This window comes from Cebus imitator, unplaced genomic scaffold, assembly GCF_001604975.1.
Source record: "Cebus imitator isolate Cc_AM_T3 unplaced genomic scaffold, Cebus_imitator-1.0 Scaffold193, whole genome shotgun sequence".
In the NCBI taxonomy this organism is placed as follows: domain Eukaryota; kingdom Metazoa; phylum Chordata; class Mammalia; order Primates; family Cebidae; genus Cebus; species Cebus imitator.
This window is the reverse complement of record NW_016107508.1, coordinates 2,500,420-2,517,244: the sequence shown is the minus strand read 5'-3', so window position 1 is coordinate 2,517,244 and position 16,825 is coordinate 2,500,420. Positions and strand designations below refer to the sequence as shown.

The following is a 16,825-nucleotide window of genomic DNA, read 5'->3' as shown; positions in this document are numbered from 1 at the left end:
CCCCATCTTAAAAAAAAAAAAAAAAAAGATTAGTAAATGTGATTCATAAGAACTAAAATTTCTGAACATTCTGTAAATGTGGTCAAAATAGAAACAGGGAAAAAGTATTTAGTATTTTTGAACCAATGACTAAGAATAAATTCTTTTATGTAGATCTCTTATGTACAAGTCAGGAAAATACAACAGAGAAATAGGCAAAGGAAAGGAACCACAACATTACAGAAGAAATACACATAGCTTTTCAGTGAAAAAAGTGCACTTCAAAGAAGTTATAATACCCACAAAGTAATTCTATTTTTTACTTTTCAGACTAAAAAATCAAGTTTTGATGCAGTATTGCGCTAGAAAGGATGTGAGGGCTATATTGATGGCGAGAGTGTAAATTGCTATAAGCTCTTAGTCAAGTTGACAATTCTGGTTAGAATGTTAAATGTATGTGCTCTTTGACTCAGCAATTTCATGTATAGAAATTTGTCCTACAGAGTAACACACATTCACAAAGATCTGTTTATGACTATTTGTCGCAGCATTAGGCTAGAAACAACCTAAATGTTTGTCAGAAGATCATAATTAGATAAAAATAGAGGAAACTTAGTACAACAATATTGTGCAGCCATGAAAAAAACTAAGGTATAGTTCTATACGCTGTTAAGGACCAATCTCTGAGATACGTTAAATAAAAACTAGCAAGATAGAGAACTGTATAAAATGCTACTATTGGGAAATGTAAGCTAGATATACATGTATCTCTGAAAGAATAGCCCAACTACCTCTGGGAAGAGGGAGTAGCAGTTGGGAGTGAGGGAGATTTTTCATTTTATGCCCTTTTGTTCTTTTTCCATTAAAAAAATTTTGTATGTAATTTTCTGCATGAATACAGATGTTATTTTGAAACTTTCCATTTTTAATTTTTATAAAAAGTTATGCTTGAGATTTAATAAGAACAGACCAGCCATATTAACAGTTTAAAACACTGTCATGGCTGGATGCAGTGGCTCACGCCTGTAATCCCAGCACTTTGGGAGGCTGAGGTGGGCAGATCAAGAGGTCAGGAGATAAAGACTGTCCTGTCTAACACTATGAAACCCCATCTCTACTCAAAATATAAAAAATTAGCTGGGCGTGGTGGCACACGCCTGTAGTCCCAGCTACTCGGGGGGCTGAGGCAGGAGAATTGCTTGAACCCAGGAGGCGGAGGTTGCAAGTTACTCCAGCCTGGGTAACAGAGCAAGACTCCGTCTCAAAAAAACAAACAAAAAACAACCACTGTCATGTTAGTAATTCAAGGAAAAAAATAACCAGTTCAAACTTTAAAAGCAAAGCAAAAAAAAAAAAAAAAATCCACATTTTCCATTCAACTGCTTTGTCAGAAGATGGAGGAAAAGCCCAGTGTGGTGTCTCACACCGGTGATCCCAGCACTTTGGGAGGTGGAGATGGGAGGATCCCTTTAGTCCAAGAGTTCAAGACAAGCCTGGACAACAGAGCGAGACCTTGTCTCAAAAAACAAGAAAAAAAATAATAATGGAACTTCCAGAGAGTAAGAGAGCTGGGCTAAATATGAAATAAGATACCATAAAAAAAGAGAAGAGATATTTCTAAAACCAATGTGCCTAACCTTGAAAAAAATGGTCCTATAGCCAGTATATTATTTTCAAAGTATAAAATGAATTTCACAATGTTGCTGTAAATCCTTACACTTCTCAGGTGACCTTAGAGATCAGAATCGCTCTATTTAAAGACATGGCCCAGGAAACTGAAGTTAGACAGCTTCTATCTAAATATTTTAAAAAGTAGCAGCTGACATTGGGATAGTAACAGGCCATTGGGGTGCAGTTTTAAATAGAGATTTATTCCAATGCCAAAAATTCTACTGGGAATGGAAGTACCTTCTAGAAACAGTAGTTTAAATGAGTGCTTTACGGGTCCAAGATATTGAACACCAGAGTACTGGAATTCTATACTATAGCTCTAAGAGTTGTGACACAGCTGGGCGCAGTGGCTCATGCCTATAATCCCACCACCTTGGGAGGCCAAGGCAGGCCGATCATCTGAGGTCAGGAGTTCAAGACAAACCTGACCTATATGGAGAAACCCCGTCTCTATTAAAAATACAAAAAGTTAGCTGGGCATGGTGGCCCATGCCTGTAATCCCAGCTACTCGGAAGGCTAAAGCAAGAGAATCACTTGAACCCAGGAGGTGGAGATTGTGGTGAGCTGAGATCATACCACTCCACTCCAGCCTAGGTAATAAGAACTAAACTCCATCTCAAAAAAAAAAAAAAAAAGAGTTGCAACATTTGGCCAGGCACAGTGGCTCACACCTGTAATGCCACCACCTTGGGAGGCTGAGGCAGGAGGATTGTTTGAGCCCAGGAGCTTGAGACTAGCCTGGGCAACATAGCAAGACTGCATCTCTTTTTTTTGAGATGGAGTTTCGCTTGTTGCCCAGGCTGGAATGCAGTGGTGCCATCTCGGATCACCCCAACCTCTGCCTCTCAGGTTCAAGCAATTATCCTGCCTCAGCATCCCAAGTAGCTGGGATTACAGGCATGCACCATCACGCTCAGCTATTTTGTATTTTTTATAGAGACGGGGTTTCTCCATCTTGCTCAGGCTGGTATCGAACTCCTAACTTCAGGCGATCCGCTCACCACAGCCTCCCAAACTGATGGGATTGCAGGTTTGAGCCACCATGCCCAGCCAGATATTAACTTTTAACCTTTATTCTATCTGGACAGTGAACTAGGTTGTTTTGGAGTCTAGCAAGATAAGTGTTCCATGGCAACAAGAATTACTCATTCAATAAAAAGTTACTGAGCAACTACTATATGCTAGGTACCATTCTAGGCATAGGGCCTGCAGCAGTGCACAGAGACAAAATTTCTGCTCCTATAGAGTTTAGATTCTGACAAAATGTATAACAGTACATAATGATAAGTGCTGTGGAGAAAAACAGGTAAAGTGGATGCTTAATTTTAAATAAGGGTCATCAGAGGCACCCTCACTAAAGTGACATTTCAGCAGGCCAGAGTGAAGCATCCAGGTAGAAGACACACTGAGTGTAGAGGCCCTGAATCAAGAATCAGCAGGAAGACCATTGCGGCTGCAGTGGAGTCAGAGGCAGAGGGATTAGTAGAAAATGAAGTCAAGGGCTGGATGTGGTGGCTCGTGCCTGTAATCCTAGCACTTTGGGAGGCTGAGGCAGGCAATCATGAGGTCAAGAGATTGAGACCATCCTGGCCAACATGGGAAAACTCCCTCTCTACTAAAAATATAAAAATTAGATGGGTGTGGTGGCACACGTCTGTAGTTCCAGCTACTTGGGAGGCTGAGGCAGGAGAATCACTTGAACCCAGGAGGTGGAGGTTACAGTTAGCTGAGATCACGCCACTGCACTCCAGCCTGGTGACAGAGCAAGACACCATCTCAAAAAAAAAAAAAAAAAAAAAAATTAGGTCAAGGGCAGGGCAGGGCCACTTATGAATTGCCAGAACTTCCCATGGCAAGGACTTTGCCTTTCATTCTGAGAAGGGAAGCTATGGGAGGACTTTCTTTTTTTTTGAGATGGAGTTTCGCTCTTACTGCCCGGGCTGGGGTGCAATGGCGCGATCTTGGCTCCCCGCAACCTCTACCTCCCAGGTTCAAGTGATTCTCTTGCCTCAAGATTTTTGAGAGGAATAACATTTTAAAAGGATCCCCCTGGCCACAGGAATGATAATAGACTCGTAGGAAACTCGAAGAACAGATTTTGGTGAGTAGAAAGATCAGCAACTTAGATTTGCATAGGTTCAATTTCATGTATCTGGTAGGACATCTTACCAAGCACCATGTCAAGGCCTGTCAGCCAATTGGATAGTCAAGTCTGGAGCTCAGGAGAGGGATCCAAGGTAGTGACATAAATTCATATATTTATTTATTTTGAGACAGGCTCTCGTTCTGTCGCCCAGGCTGGAGTACAGTGGTGCAGTCTCCATTCACGGCAACCTCCACCTCCCAGGCTCAAGTGATCCTCCCTTATATGCCTCCCAAGTAGCTGGAATCACAGACACGCGCCACCATGCCCAACTAATTTTTGTATTTTCATTTATTTATTTTGAGACAGAGTCTTGCTCTGTTGCCAAGTCTGGAGTGCAGTGGCGCGATCTCTACTCACTGCCACTTCCGCCTCCCAGGTTCAAGCAATTCTGCCTCAGCCTCTTGAGTAGCTGGGACTACAGGCGCATGCCACCATGCCCGGCAAATTTTTTGTATTTTTATTAGAGATCATGTTAGCCAGGATGGTCACGTGCTCCTGGCCTCATGTGATCTGCCCACCTTGGCCTCCCAAATTGCTGGGATTATAGGCATGAGCCATGGATGAGATGTCCAAAGGAGATACACAAAAAAAGAACTGGGGCACACCAACATTTAGAGGTCGAGCAGATCCCCAACAAGGAACCAGCAAAGACTTGAGGGCTTCTGAGGGCCAGGAGTGGTGGGCTAATGCCCGCAATCCCAGCACTTTGGGAGGCCAAGGTAGGCAGATCACTTGAGGTCAGGAGTTAGAGACCAGCCTGGCTAGCATGATGAAACCCCGTCTCTGCTAAAAATACAAAAATTAGCTGGGCATGGTGGTGCTGTGGTCCCAGCTACTTGGGAGGCTGAGGTAGGAGGATTGCTTGAACCCAGGAGGTTGATGGAGGCTGCAGTAAGCCGAGATCGTGCCACTGCACTCCAGCCTGAGCAACAGAGCAAGAGCTTGTCTCAAAAAGGAAAAAAAAAAAAGCTGGTGAGGAAGGCGGCAAACCAGGAAAATATATAGGACGGGATCATCTAATATATGGTGCCACATGTGCTATTTAATAAGAATTTAAAACCCAGTTTCTCAGTCACATTAGCCACATTTTTTTTTTTTTTTTAATAGAGACAGGGTCTCACTGTTGCCCAGGCTGGGGTATAGTGGTATGATGACCATAGCTTACCACAGTTTTGAATGCCTGGGCTCAGGGGATCTTTCCGCCTTAGCTTCCCAAGTAGTCAGCATACAGGTGTGAGTCACCACACCAGGCTCATGTTATCCACGTTTCAAGGGCTCCTTTCAGGTGGCTATGGCTACTGTTTGGACAGCAAAGAAACAGAACATCGCCATTATTGCTAAAGTTCTACTGGCCAGTACTGGTCCAGAAGACAACTGAAGAAAGTATCTCAAGGACAGGGAGTGTCAAAAATGGCTTATAGCTGGGCGCGGTGGCTCACGCCTATAGTCCCAGCACTTGGGGATGCAGATGCGGGGGTATCATGAGTTCAGGAGATTGAGACCATCCTGGCCAACTTGGTGAAGCCCCTTCTCTACTAAATTAAAAAAAAATTAGCTGGGTGTGGTGGTGTGCGCCTGTAGTCCCAGCTACTCTGGAGGCTGAGGCAGGGGAATCGCTTGAAGCCAGGAGGCGGAAATTGCAGTAAGCTGAAATCACACCACTGCACTCCAGCCTGGCGAGAGTGAGACTCCATCTCAAAAAAAAAAACAAAAAAACTGCTAACAGTAATTTGAGGACTGAGACCTGACCATTGGATTTGGTTATGTGAAAGTGACCAGCAACTTCCTGACAGGACAGCAGTTTTGGTAGAGTGGGAGGCAAAAACCTGACAAGTATCTTCAGGACAAACTGGAGGAGAGGACTTGAAATCAAGAGGCGACTCTGAAGATGTGCAATTAGGACGGCTAGGGTGAATTTAACTGCAACATATTTGTTGAAGCTGTTCCAAAGATAAGCACAACTCTCATAACAGTTGAGTTTTTGGTAAACGGCGCATAAAAACCCCATGGACCAGTGATTTGCAACCCTGAGAGAATCATTTGAAGATTGCTTGGGGTCCATCCCAGAGATGTAACTGGTTGGAAAGGGACGCCGGCATTGTTTAAATGTAAGTTTTCCTTGGGAAATTCTAATGTACATACAGCTACAGTCCAAGACCTACTCACTGCCTTAGACCAAAGCATAAATATGAATGCATGATAATTCCCAATCATGGTCCAAAATTATATTGAACTTCTTATATCAGAAAATTTATTAAATGATGGCACATATTTGATGCAAAGATGAGACATGGCATTGCAGTAAGTTTTTCTGACAGTGTTTTGGAGACTGAGAATGTTAAATCCATCAAATGGAAATCAACACTAGATAATCTTTTTTTTTTTTTTTTTGAGACAGAGTTTCACTCTTGTTGCCCAGGCTAGAACTAGAATGCAATCTCGGCTCACTGCAACTTCCGCCTCCTGGGTTCAAGCAATTCTCCTGCCTCAGCCTACTGGGTAGCTGGGATTACAGGCATGTGCCACCATACCCAGCTAGTTTTGCATTTTTAGTAGAGACAGGGTTTCTCCACGTTGGTCAGGCCAGTCTCAAACTCCACACCTCAGATGATCTGCTCGCCTCAGCCTCCCAAAGTGCTGGAATTACAGGCATGACCACCGCGACCTGCCAATAATCTTAAAAAAAGAAAAAAAGAAAAAAAGACTAACCCTATTCACCATGAACAAATGTGCTGGTTTCATTTCTTTGTGGGCAGAGTTACTCATAGGAGCATTTTATCTGATGACTCAACTTCCCCAAAGGAAAGCTTTCTGTTAACTGTAAAAACTTTGAAATAGAATCGAATTCTAACTTTTAGGGAATCACAACTTTTACTCTAAAACTGGTATTATGAGCAATTTAATATTAAAAAGGAGACAACTTAAAAACTGGTAGCATCTTTAAAACCAGAAAATTTACATGGGGACTAAAGTTCCATGAATTACGTGTTTCTGTAATTCCGTTTTCTATTCCCTATACTGGCACTTTTGAAAAAATAAAATATCTGGCATATTTCAGTGAAAAATCTCAACAGGATTACTTTATTTCACATATAGTTGCAAATAAAATCACCTATAAAATCCTTGTAGGATATAGCTCTGTTTTTCTCATCTCTGGAAGTTTGAGTGTTTACTAGTTATGAATCCTTAGAATGTTTGTCCCCTCTTTAAAATCCCTGAAGCACTTATTATACTTGCCATTCATCTCACTAAGTAATCCTGTACTCACTGCTTTTTGTACTGTGATATGAATATGAAATAAATGGGTTGGGTGCGGTGGCTCACACCTGTCATCCCAGCACTTTGGGAGGCCAAGGCAGGTGGATCACCTGAGGTCAGGAATTCAAGACCAGCCTGACCAACATGCGAAACCCCGTATCTACTGAAAATACAAAAATTAACCGGGTGTAGTGGCGTACGCCTGCAATCCTAGCTACTCAGGAGACTGAGGCAGGAAAATCGCTTGAACCCAAGAGGTGGAGGTTGCAGTGAGCTGAGACCACGTCATCACACTCCAGCCTGGGTGACAGAGCAAGACTGTCACTCTGACTCAAAAAAGAAAAAAAAAAAAGAAAAAAGAAAAGAAAAAAATTATGATCTGCTATCATATATAGATCTCCTAGCCATCAATTTCAACCTCTTCCTCAGTCTAAGAGCTAACAGATTAAAAACTGTATTTAACTTTTCCCTCTTTACCTAAAAAAATGCTTTGAACTATTAAATAGCCACAAACTAGAAATAATCCATAACTTGGATAAATAGTTCCTAAATAATCAAAAAGCAGATTAAACCTGTAATCTGAAATTTAGTAATTACATCTGGAAATACTACATTTACTACATTAATCCTACTTTAATTATTTTAATATTTCTACTATCAAGGCAAAAGGCAATATAATCTTCAAAGACAGAGATGGACTGAACATTTGCTTACCAAATCCCAAAATACTAGAATTTGAAGTATAAAAAGAGATGATTCTACTTCATTAAAAAGGAATTACTACCTTACAATACCAGTGGCAAACTCACAACTTTGCATTACATAAAGCATTTTTTTGGGGGGAAAGGAATTTTGCTCTGTTTCCCAGGCTGGAGTGCAGCGGCACAATCTCAGCTCACTGCAATGTCTCCCTCCCGGGTTCAAGTGATTCTCCTTCCTCAGCCTCCCAAGTAGCTGGGATCACAGGCACACACCACCAGCCCTGGCTAATTTTTGTATTTTTAGTAGAGACGGGGTTTCACCATGTTGGCCAAGCTGGTCTCGAACTCCTGGCCTGTAGTGATCTGCCCACCTCAGCCTCCCAAAGTGCTGGGAGTAGCATGAGGCACCCCTTTTTAATAGAAATGAGGTCTCACCAAGTTGCTCAGGCTCATCATGAACTCCTGGGCTCAGGCAGTCCTCCCATCTCTGCCTCCCAAAGTGCTGGGATTACAAGTGTAAGCCATCACACCCAGCCTACATAAAGCGTTTATAAAACAAACAAAAAAAACCCTGAAATAGTTTTCTTAAATCACTGCCTCAAGACTAATAAAACTGGAAATTCTCAGTGATTTTCCTCAAATTACTTTTTTGAGAAGCAGTACAGGATGGTAAGCTGGAGATCAGAAGCTGACATCCTGGGTTCAAACCTTGGCTCTTCCACTTCCTGGCTGTGTGACTGTGGACAAGTTATTCCTATGTGTTTCAGGTTCCTTCTTCTGTAAAACACTACTAGTAGCAATATAATACCTGCCTCACAGGACTGTTGTGAAGAATAAATGTAAAATACTCAAAAGATGCAAGGGATTTTGTCATCTGACCCTCACAGAAACAGGTATTTCAAACTGCTGCTTACTTTGAGAATTCCATGTATTGTATCAAAAGATGTATCATTTCAGTAACTAGACCTTTGGAGGCAATGAGATAAATGGGACCAATTTATCTGAAGGATCTGATCTGCTACTTTTGCATCACAAAGGTACCTGCTTTATTTTTTAAGTAAAAGCTTATAATGGAATATTCAGCCTTCCTTTCTGGTTCAGTCAGATGGAGTAGAAAGATGAGGTTGCTAGGAAACTTTCAGATTTCTAGTAGACAGTTGAAGAAAAACTTGTCAATAATATTGCCATTTCCATTCTTTGGCATAACTGGGCAAACAGTACCCAGTGCTAAAACATTTGTCATTTGTGAGAAGCACTATGCCTCTGTGGTTAGTAATGAAAGCATGAGAAGGCCTGGTTATAGCCCTGGCTCTGCTACTTGCTGTGACCTTTGGCAAGTGACTTGACTTCTCTGCCTGTTTCCTTATCTGTGAAATTTGGATAATAATAGACATCATGAGTTAATTTCCATAATGCTTTTAGAATAGGGCCCAACAGAATAAGCACCAAAGTGTTAAGATTATTAAAAGCATAAAATGTTTTCCAGTATTAATGACATAACTATATAAAAATATATCTTGGGCTGGGTGCAGTGGCTCATACCTGTAATCCCAGCACTTTAGGAGGCTGAGGTGTGCAGATCACGAGGTCAAGAGATTGAGACCATCCTGGCCAACATGGTGAAACCTGTCTCTACTAAAAACACAAATATTAGCTGGCCATGGTGGTGCGTGCCTGCACGTGCCTATAGTCCCAGCTACTCGGGAGGCTGAGGCAGAAGAATCGCTTGAACCCAGGAGGTACAGGTTGCAGTGAGCCAAAATTGCACCACTGTACTCCAGCCTGGCAACAGAGCGAGACTCTGTCTCAAAAAATATATATATACAAATGTACATATACACACAAATAGATACATATATATATACATACACATATATATATACACACACACACATATATATATATATATATATATTGATCTTACACAGAAAGAATCAATTCTACTGTGTCCATGTATTAGTTATTTGTATTAGTACCAGATGTGAGGCAGTACATATGCAAAGGAGAAGGTACAAGGATCACATCTTGATGTAATTAACCTCCTGCCTGAAGAGCTGACTTTGGGCCAGGAAAGAAAATCAGAAAGATTATGACTTGATAGTATATTTAGAGGGATCTCATGCATCGGATAAGGACTGGACGAAATTACCTGCTACAGTCTGGGCGTGGTGGCTCATGCCTGTTATCCTAGTACTTTGGGAGGCTGAGGTGGATCACTTGAAGTCAGGAGTTCAAAACCAGCTACTAAAAAATACAAAAATTAGCCGGGCATGGTGGTAGGTACCTGTAATCCCAGCTACCTGGGAGGCTGAGGCAGAAGAGTAACATGAGCTTGGGAGGCAGGGGTTGCAGTGAGCCGACATTGCGCCACTACACTCCAGCCTGGGCGGCAGAGCAAGGCTCTGTCTCAAAATAAATAAATAAATAAAATTAAATGAACACAGCTGGACATGGTGGCACACACCTATAATCACAGCACTTTGGGAGGCTGATGCAAGCGCATCACCTTAGGTGAGGAGTTTGAGACCAGCCTGGCCAACATGATGTAAACCCATCTCTACTAAAAATATAAAAATTAGCCAGGCATGGTGGCAGTTGCCTGTAATCCCAACTACTTGGGAGGCTGAGGCAAGAGAATCGCTTGAATCAGGATGTGGAAGTTGCAGTAAGCCACTGCACTCCATCTTGGGCAACAGAGCAAGGCTCCATCTCTAAATTAATAAGTAAACAAACAAACTGCTATATTCTCATTGAACACATTGTTTCCATCTTCTATTTGTAAGTTATTTTAAGCCTTTCAACGTTTAACATTTAGTCTCTTCCCAAATAGTTTTTTTTGAGATGGAGTTTTGCTCTTGTTGCCCAGGCTGGAGTGTAATGGCGTGATCTCGACTCACCACAACCTCCGCCTCCCACATTCAAGTGATCCTCCTGCCTCAGCCTCCCGAGTAGCTGGTATTACAGGAGCCTGCAACGAGCCCAGCTAATTCTGTATTTTTAATAGACACGGGTCTCTTCCATGTTGGTCAGGCTGGTCTCGAACTCCTGACCTCAGGTGATCCACCCACACTGCAGCCTCCCAAAGTGCTGGGATTACAGGGGTGAGCCACCACGCCCAGCCTCCCCAAATAGTTTTCTAAATCAGTGGCATTGGGGCACATGTTCTCAGGGCCTCCTGAGACTGTCACAAGTCATGGAAAAAAAAAATTTTGTAATTAAAAATAGCTAGGCATGAGGGCTTACGCCTGAAATCCCAATGCTTAGGGAGCCAGAGCGGGGAGGAAAGCTTGAGCCCAGGAGTTTGAGACCAGCCTGGGCAACACAGCGAGACTTCATTCTCCACTAAAATAAAAAAATATAAAAAATAAAACCAGTAGCATTAATAATTATTCAGCTAGCTATTACCAAGAGGAAGAATGAATTCTGCTTATCAAGAGAGCCAACACTTCAATAACTTTTAGCAATTCCTCAAGCTGACAGCAAGTATAAACAGTTGGCTTAGCTACAACAGAATGGATTGGTGTTTTAGTGTGAAGAATTTTAAAGCGAGCCAAGTAATTGTATAAAATTTAAATTTTATGATCATATCTGGACCTTTTTATACTTAACACAATGGAAATGTTCATAGTCATTTTTTTCCCCAAAGGAAAAATTTCTGAATCATCACTATGTTGCACAGTAGAATAGAAATACGAATTCAGGTACTTAGTCAAGTTTCTAAAGAATGCAAATAACAGGTAAGATTTAACTTCCAAAGTCTGAAGTTATCAACATGATTTTGTAGTACTCTATCTCAGGCTTTACCTAAAAATTCATTATTCAGATAAAGATAGCCCCCTAATCACATGTTTTTAAAAAGCCTCTGCCCCACCACAACTTCCTGAGATCTGTGAAGAAACTGCAGTCTTGTGATCAGACTCCATATAGTACTGGCAGTTTTGTAATCATAGGGAAAAAACGGTGACTGATTTTATGTGTCAATCAGTTGTAGTCTGCTGATCTGATTAGATGCCTTGACAAATGCCTGGTGGCGATTGCAAATAACTGCCAAACATATAGGGATGATACAGTAGCCCACTGTTTTGGGATCAGCTCTTGTACAAGAGTAAAGGAACAAAAACATCTGTAAGTAAGGTACCAGAAAAATAATTGTCCACAGCCAAAAAGGCAAGGAGAGTAATCGAGCTTTCAAGGAGTGTGTCCATGTGGTTCCTTCAAGGGGCTCCTCAGGGTGCTGTTGAATGTGTTCCAATGCCAGCCTGTTGTAAGTCTCATTAATTTCAAAAACATAGTAAAATGCTGCTGCACTGGCTAACAGATACAATCCCACTCCAATCCATCCCATCCGCTGACGGAAGTTCATCATTCTCCATGCTCTGTGCCTTCAAATAAAAAAAAAACAAAAACCACAATTAGGGTCTAGTAATGCTGTCATGGCAACTATTCCAAATGTGCTTGCTTTATCTCCAAGAATTATAAAATATTCCACTAACACACTTAAGATTTAAAATAATTAAATGTAACACCTATTAAGAAATGTAAAACTTGAAGGTTGTTTTATGTAATAGTTACAAGCAAGTAAAAAAAAAAACTGATTTCAGTATATATTGTTTTTTTTTTTTTTTTGAGAGTCTCGCTCTGTTGCCCAGGCTGGAATGCAGTGGCAGGATCTCGGCTCACTGCAACCTCCATCTCCTGGGTTCAAGCAATTCTCCTACCTCATCCTGCCGAGTAGCTGGTATTACAGGTGCCCACCCCCACGCCCAGCTAATTTTTGTAATTTTAGTAAAGACGGGGTTTCACTACGTTGGCCAGGCTGGTCTCAAACTCTTGACCTCAGGTGATTATCCCGCCTCGGACTCCCAAAGTGCTGAGATTAAAGGCGTGAGCCACCGCCGAGTTCTGCTTTTTAATGGGAATCCCACAGAATAAACCACTGCATCCTACTTAAACAGGTTCAGAATACCCGCTCTCCAGAAATTGGAATTAAGCTAGTTTCCCACAGCACATTTCACTTTGACAGCTGAAATACTTTCTGGCTTAACAGTACTGCTTCAGACGTGAATACGGGGTGCTACAAGTCAAGACCCCAAGTTAAGACAATAACTCCTAAGCACTTACAATGGTCCCGAAAATCTTCCTGTTCCCACGGCAAGCGTTAAAGAGTCATTCAGCTCTGAATAATCGGGTGGCTTTGGCATTTCAGAGAAAGCCACCATAAAAATAAATCCCCTGGGTCACCCGGCTCAGAGAGACGTGAGCGCCGCCAGCCTGAAGCACCAGCTACTAGTGATTAAGAACAGCGTGACTGCGGCGGGTCACGCGCTGCCCGGTCCCCGTCGCCGCCGCCGGGGCCCCACTCTGGGAACCCGACCGGGCCGGGAGGCGCCCCAGCCACCTGGGCCTCCCGGCGGCCGGCCCCGCCCCCTACCGAGCTGCAGCACAGGCACGCAGCGACTAGGGCTGTGCAGGAGGCGCCAGGCCTCGGCCTCGCCTTCCTGCAGGGCCGCGAGTCCAGCGCCAGTCAGCGGCCGCCGGCAGAGCCTGCCTGCAAAGCAGAGATACCGGATCTCACCTTCCTGTCCCGGGTGGCCGGCCCGCCCGCCGTCCCGGATACCGCCGCAGTCGGGGCTTCCGGCTCGGGCCGGAAGCGCACGCGCCCCGCCCCCCAGAGGCCCGCCCCGCTCATGACGTCAGAGTGCCCCTGCCCACCGCGCAGCTTCTCTGAGCGAGAACAAAGCGGCCGGAATAGGGGCTGGATAGCCGGCTCTGGCATTGCAGGTGGCAGCGCGTCCCTTCAGGTTGGCGGTTGTCTGCGCCTGGCGACTCAGCGCTCCTCAGCCTTGCCCTCTGGTGCCCGCTCGCGACTGTCATCGCCCCATCACTCCTTGCTGCGGAGAGCATCGCAGGGACTTGGAGGACCGGCATCAGTCGCTTTGGCCCCTGATTGTCTGTCCGAGCCGAGGGGAGCTCGCCCTCCCGCGCCTTCTCTGGGCCTGGCCAGGCACCTTGCCCACCGGCGCACGGACGCGAGCACGGAGCACTAGATCACGGTGAGGGGAAGCGGGCCCGGAGCGGCCCTGTAGGCCAGGCAACCGCTACGCAGTTGGGCTGGGAGGGGGGAGGGGCGCGCGCCGCAGTGCGGCAGACGTGGCGTCGCCTCGGGATGCAGGATGCTCCGGGCTTAAGGTCTGCACGTGTGCCCTGGACGTTGGCACCTTTAGCTAACCTGTCTGCTCTGTCTTGCAGGCCGCTGGACCTCGCCACGTTGACGAGATTTTCTCTGGGGTACCGCGGAGGATTACTTTGAATTGCGGTGGCTGCCTGTGGTCTGGAATAGTTAGAACTTGTCTATTATTTCGGGCACCATGACTTTGAGGCTTTTAGAAGACTGGTGCAGGGGGATGGACATGAGCCCTCGGAAAGCGCTGTTGATTGTCGGCATCCCCGAGAGCTGCAGTGTGGCAGAAATCGAGGAGGCTCTGCATGCTGGTTTAGCTCCCCTAGGGGAGTACAGACTGCTTGGAAGGATGTTCAGGAGGGATGAGAACTGCAAAGTAGCCCTAGTAGGGCTTGCTGCGGAGACTAGTCGTGCACTGGTCCCTAAGGAGATACCGGGAAAGGGGGGTATCTGGAGAGTGATCTTTAAGACCCCCGACCCAGATAATGATTTTCTAAGCAGATTAAATGAATTTTTAGAGGGAGAGGGCATGACAATGGGTGAGTTGACCAGAGCTCTTAGATACGAAAATGGCTCCTTAGACCTAGGGCAAGGCATGATCCCAGAAATGTGGGCCCCTATGTTGGCACAGGCATTAAATGAGGCTCTTGAGCCTGCCCTGCAGTACTTCCACTATAAAAAGCTGAGCGTGTTCTCAGGCAGTGATTCTCCAGAACCAGAAGAAGAAGAATTTGAACCCTGGCTGTTTCATACTACGCAGATGTTAAAGGTGTGGGAGGTGTCAGATTCAGAGAAGAGAAGGCGAGTGATAGAGAGCCTTCGAGGCCCAGCACTTGATGTTATTCGTGTCCTCAAGATAAACAATCCCTTAATTACTGTCGATGAATGCCTGCAGGCTCTTGAGCAGGTATTTGGGGTTACAGATAGTCCTAGAGAGTTGCATGACAAATTTCTAACCACTTTCCAGAAGGAGGAAGAAAAGTTGTCGGATTATGTACTAAGGCTGGAGCCTTTGTTACAGAAGCTGGTACAAAAAGGAGCAATTGAGAGAGATGCTGTGAATCAGGCCCGCCTAGACCAAGTCATCGCTGGTGCAGTCCACAGAACAGTTCACAGAGAGCTTAATCTGCCAGAGGATGGCCCAGCCCCTAGTTTATTGCAGTTACTGGTACTAATAAAGGATTATGAAGCAGCTGAGGAGGAGGAGGCCCTTCTCCAGGCAGTATTAGACGGGCATTTCACCTGAATCTCAGGGAATCAGGAAGGGATATGGCAATGAGCAGAGCATGAAAGTAGAACAGTCTGTACACTCTTGTGACACATAAAATCCCTACCTTGTGCTGCCAAGTTACTCGTTTTTGTGCAGTTGTCAGTATAAACCCTTTGTTATTTCTGTGCCTATTTAAGATCTAAAGGTGTCATTGACTAGGAAGGATGTAGTTCTACACTGCTATTTACCTATTTAAATTTATCCCTGTGAATATCTTGTTTGTTGTCGTTGAGACCGAGTCTTGCTCTGTCGCCCAGGCTGGAGTGCAGTGACACGATCTTGACCCACTGCACCCTCCACCTCCCGGGTTTAAGTGATTCTCCTGCCCCAGTCTCCCGAGTAGCTGGGACTACAGGTGTGTGCCGCCACACCCAGCTAATTTTTGTATTTTCAGTAGAGACGGGGTTTCACCATGTTGGCCAGGCTGGTCTTGAACTCCTGACCTCAAGTGATCCACCTGCCTCGGCCTCCAAAAGTGCTGGGATTATAGGTGTGAGCCACCGTGCCTAGCCTCATCCCTGTGAATTTCTTATTGTACAAAAGTTCTCTAACTACTTGTGTACAGTGCTCTGAGGGGACAGACAGGGCTCAGGTGTATATGCTGATCAGATCTCATTGAACTGTCAGCTTGTTTGGTACCAAGTACAAGTGTGCCATGTCACATGTGACCGTGTTGGATCATTAACAATTTTTAGGTATGTACTGACCTACATTTATGGTGAAGATTATGAGCAGAATTTAAGATACTAAGTTATTATCTGTATGAATCAGAATTATATTGATTCTGTACAAAAGCAAAAGGCACAATTGACTGCTGATTTAAGTTTGCAGTGACCATCTTTAAACACAGATTTCTGCTATGTGTTATCAAAATATCTAGTTCTGAGTATCATTTTCACAATTGTTAATGAAATTATCGGTGTGAACTTCTAAAATAAAAGAATGCTAATAAAATGATTTTGTCTGTTTTGTTTATACCAGGGTTCCAAGAGAGTTCCCAAAGCATTAATCTGCAAACCACTGAACCTACACAGACTTAGTTCCTTGGATTCTTTCCTCTTGGTGCTGAGGAGTGGGACATTGTTTTCTAAGTGAGATTGCTGAGGGGACCTTCTGCTGAAGCAGTAAAACAATTGTATTACTGCTTCTACTGTAATATTAGCTGACATATGGACTCTGAATAGATTAGAAGGTGTAATTCTGATCTTGTTTATATATGTGTAGTCATTTGGAGCATGCAAGGCACTGTGACACGGCCACTCACTTGCCCCCTCAGTAGTGGGAAGCAGACATGGTGAGTTCATGCACAAACAGGTGTTAATAGGTGTTGCACCTCTCCATATGTGAGGCACTGAGCTGAGGGCTTAAGACTGTGTCATTACATTTAGACTACAGTCCCTGCCCTGGAGGTCTATTCAGGGTGAGTGATGATCGCTGTGTTGAACACCAGATATGGAGCACCAGTGAACACGTTTGGTCCCCCTACAAGCTCAGTCTTTTATTTTCCCCAGTGTATGGATGAGACTGAGAAGCTAAGTAACTTGCCCAGGGTTTCACAGCTAGTGAGTGGCAAGGCTCAGACACTTCCAGAGTTCTTGATCTTAATGTATTCTGTGCT

The 16,825-nt window shown here is 44.2% G+C and overlaps 2 protein-coding genes across 3 annotated transcripts; one reads left to right on the top strand and one right to left on the bottom strand.

Annotated features, from left to right (window-relative positions):
• Positions 1–11,311: 11,311 nt before the first annotated feature.
• TMEM251 (transmembrane protein 251) lies at positions 11,312–13,430 on the bottom strand. 2 transcript variants are annotated; one of them, XM_037745176.1, is made up of 2 exons: positions 13,332–13,430; positions 11,312–12,138 (listed from the first exon to the last, which is right to left on the bottom strand). In XM_037745176.1, exon 2 carries the CDS (start codon positions 12,120–12,122, stop codon positions 11,727–11,729), a length of 396 nt encoding a protein of 131 aa, XP_037601104.1. In that variant the 5' UTR covers positions 12,123–12,138; positions 13,332–13,430; the 3' UTR covers positions 11,312–11,726. The 2 variants fall into 2 exon arrangements, with proteins under 2 accessions (XP_037601104.1, XP_017402469.1); XM_017546980.1 differs by having other exon boundaries at positions 12,878–13,334.
• An 18-nt stretch (positions 13,431–13,448) lies between these two features.
• Positions 13,449–16,164, top strand: MOAP1 (modulator of apoptosis 1). The gene is made up of 2 exons (XM_017546979.1): positions 13,449–13,809; positions 14,006–16,164. Exon 2 carries the CDS (start codon positions 14,125–14,127, stop codon positions 15,181–15,183), a length of 1,059 nt encoding a protein of 352 aa, XP_017402468.1. The 5' UTR covers positions 13,449–13,809; positions 14,006–14,124; the 3' UTR covers positions 15,184–16,164.
• The last annotated feature ends 661 nt before the right edge of the window (positions 16,165–16,825 follow it).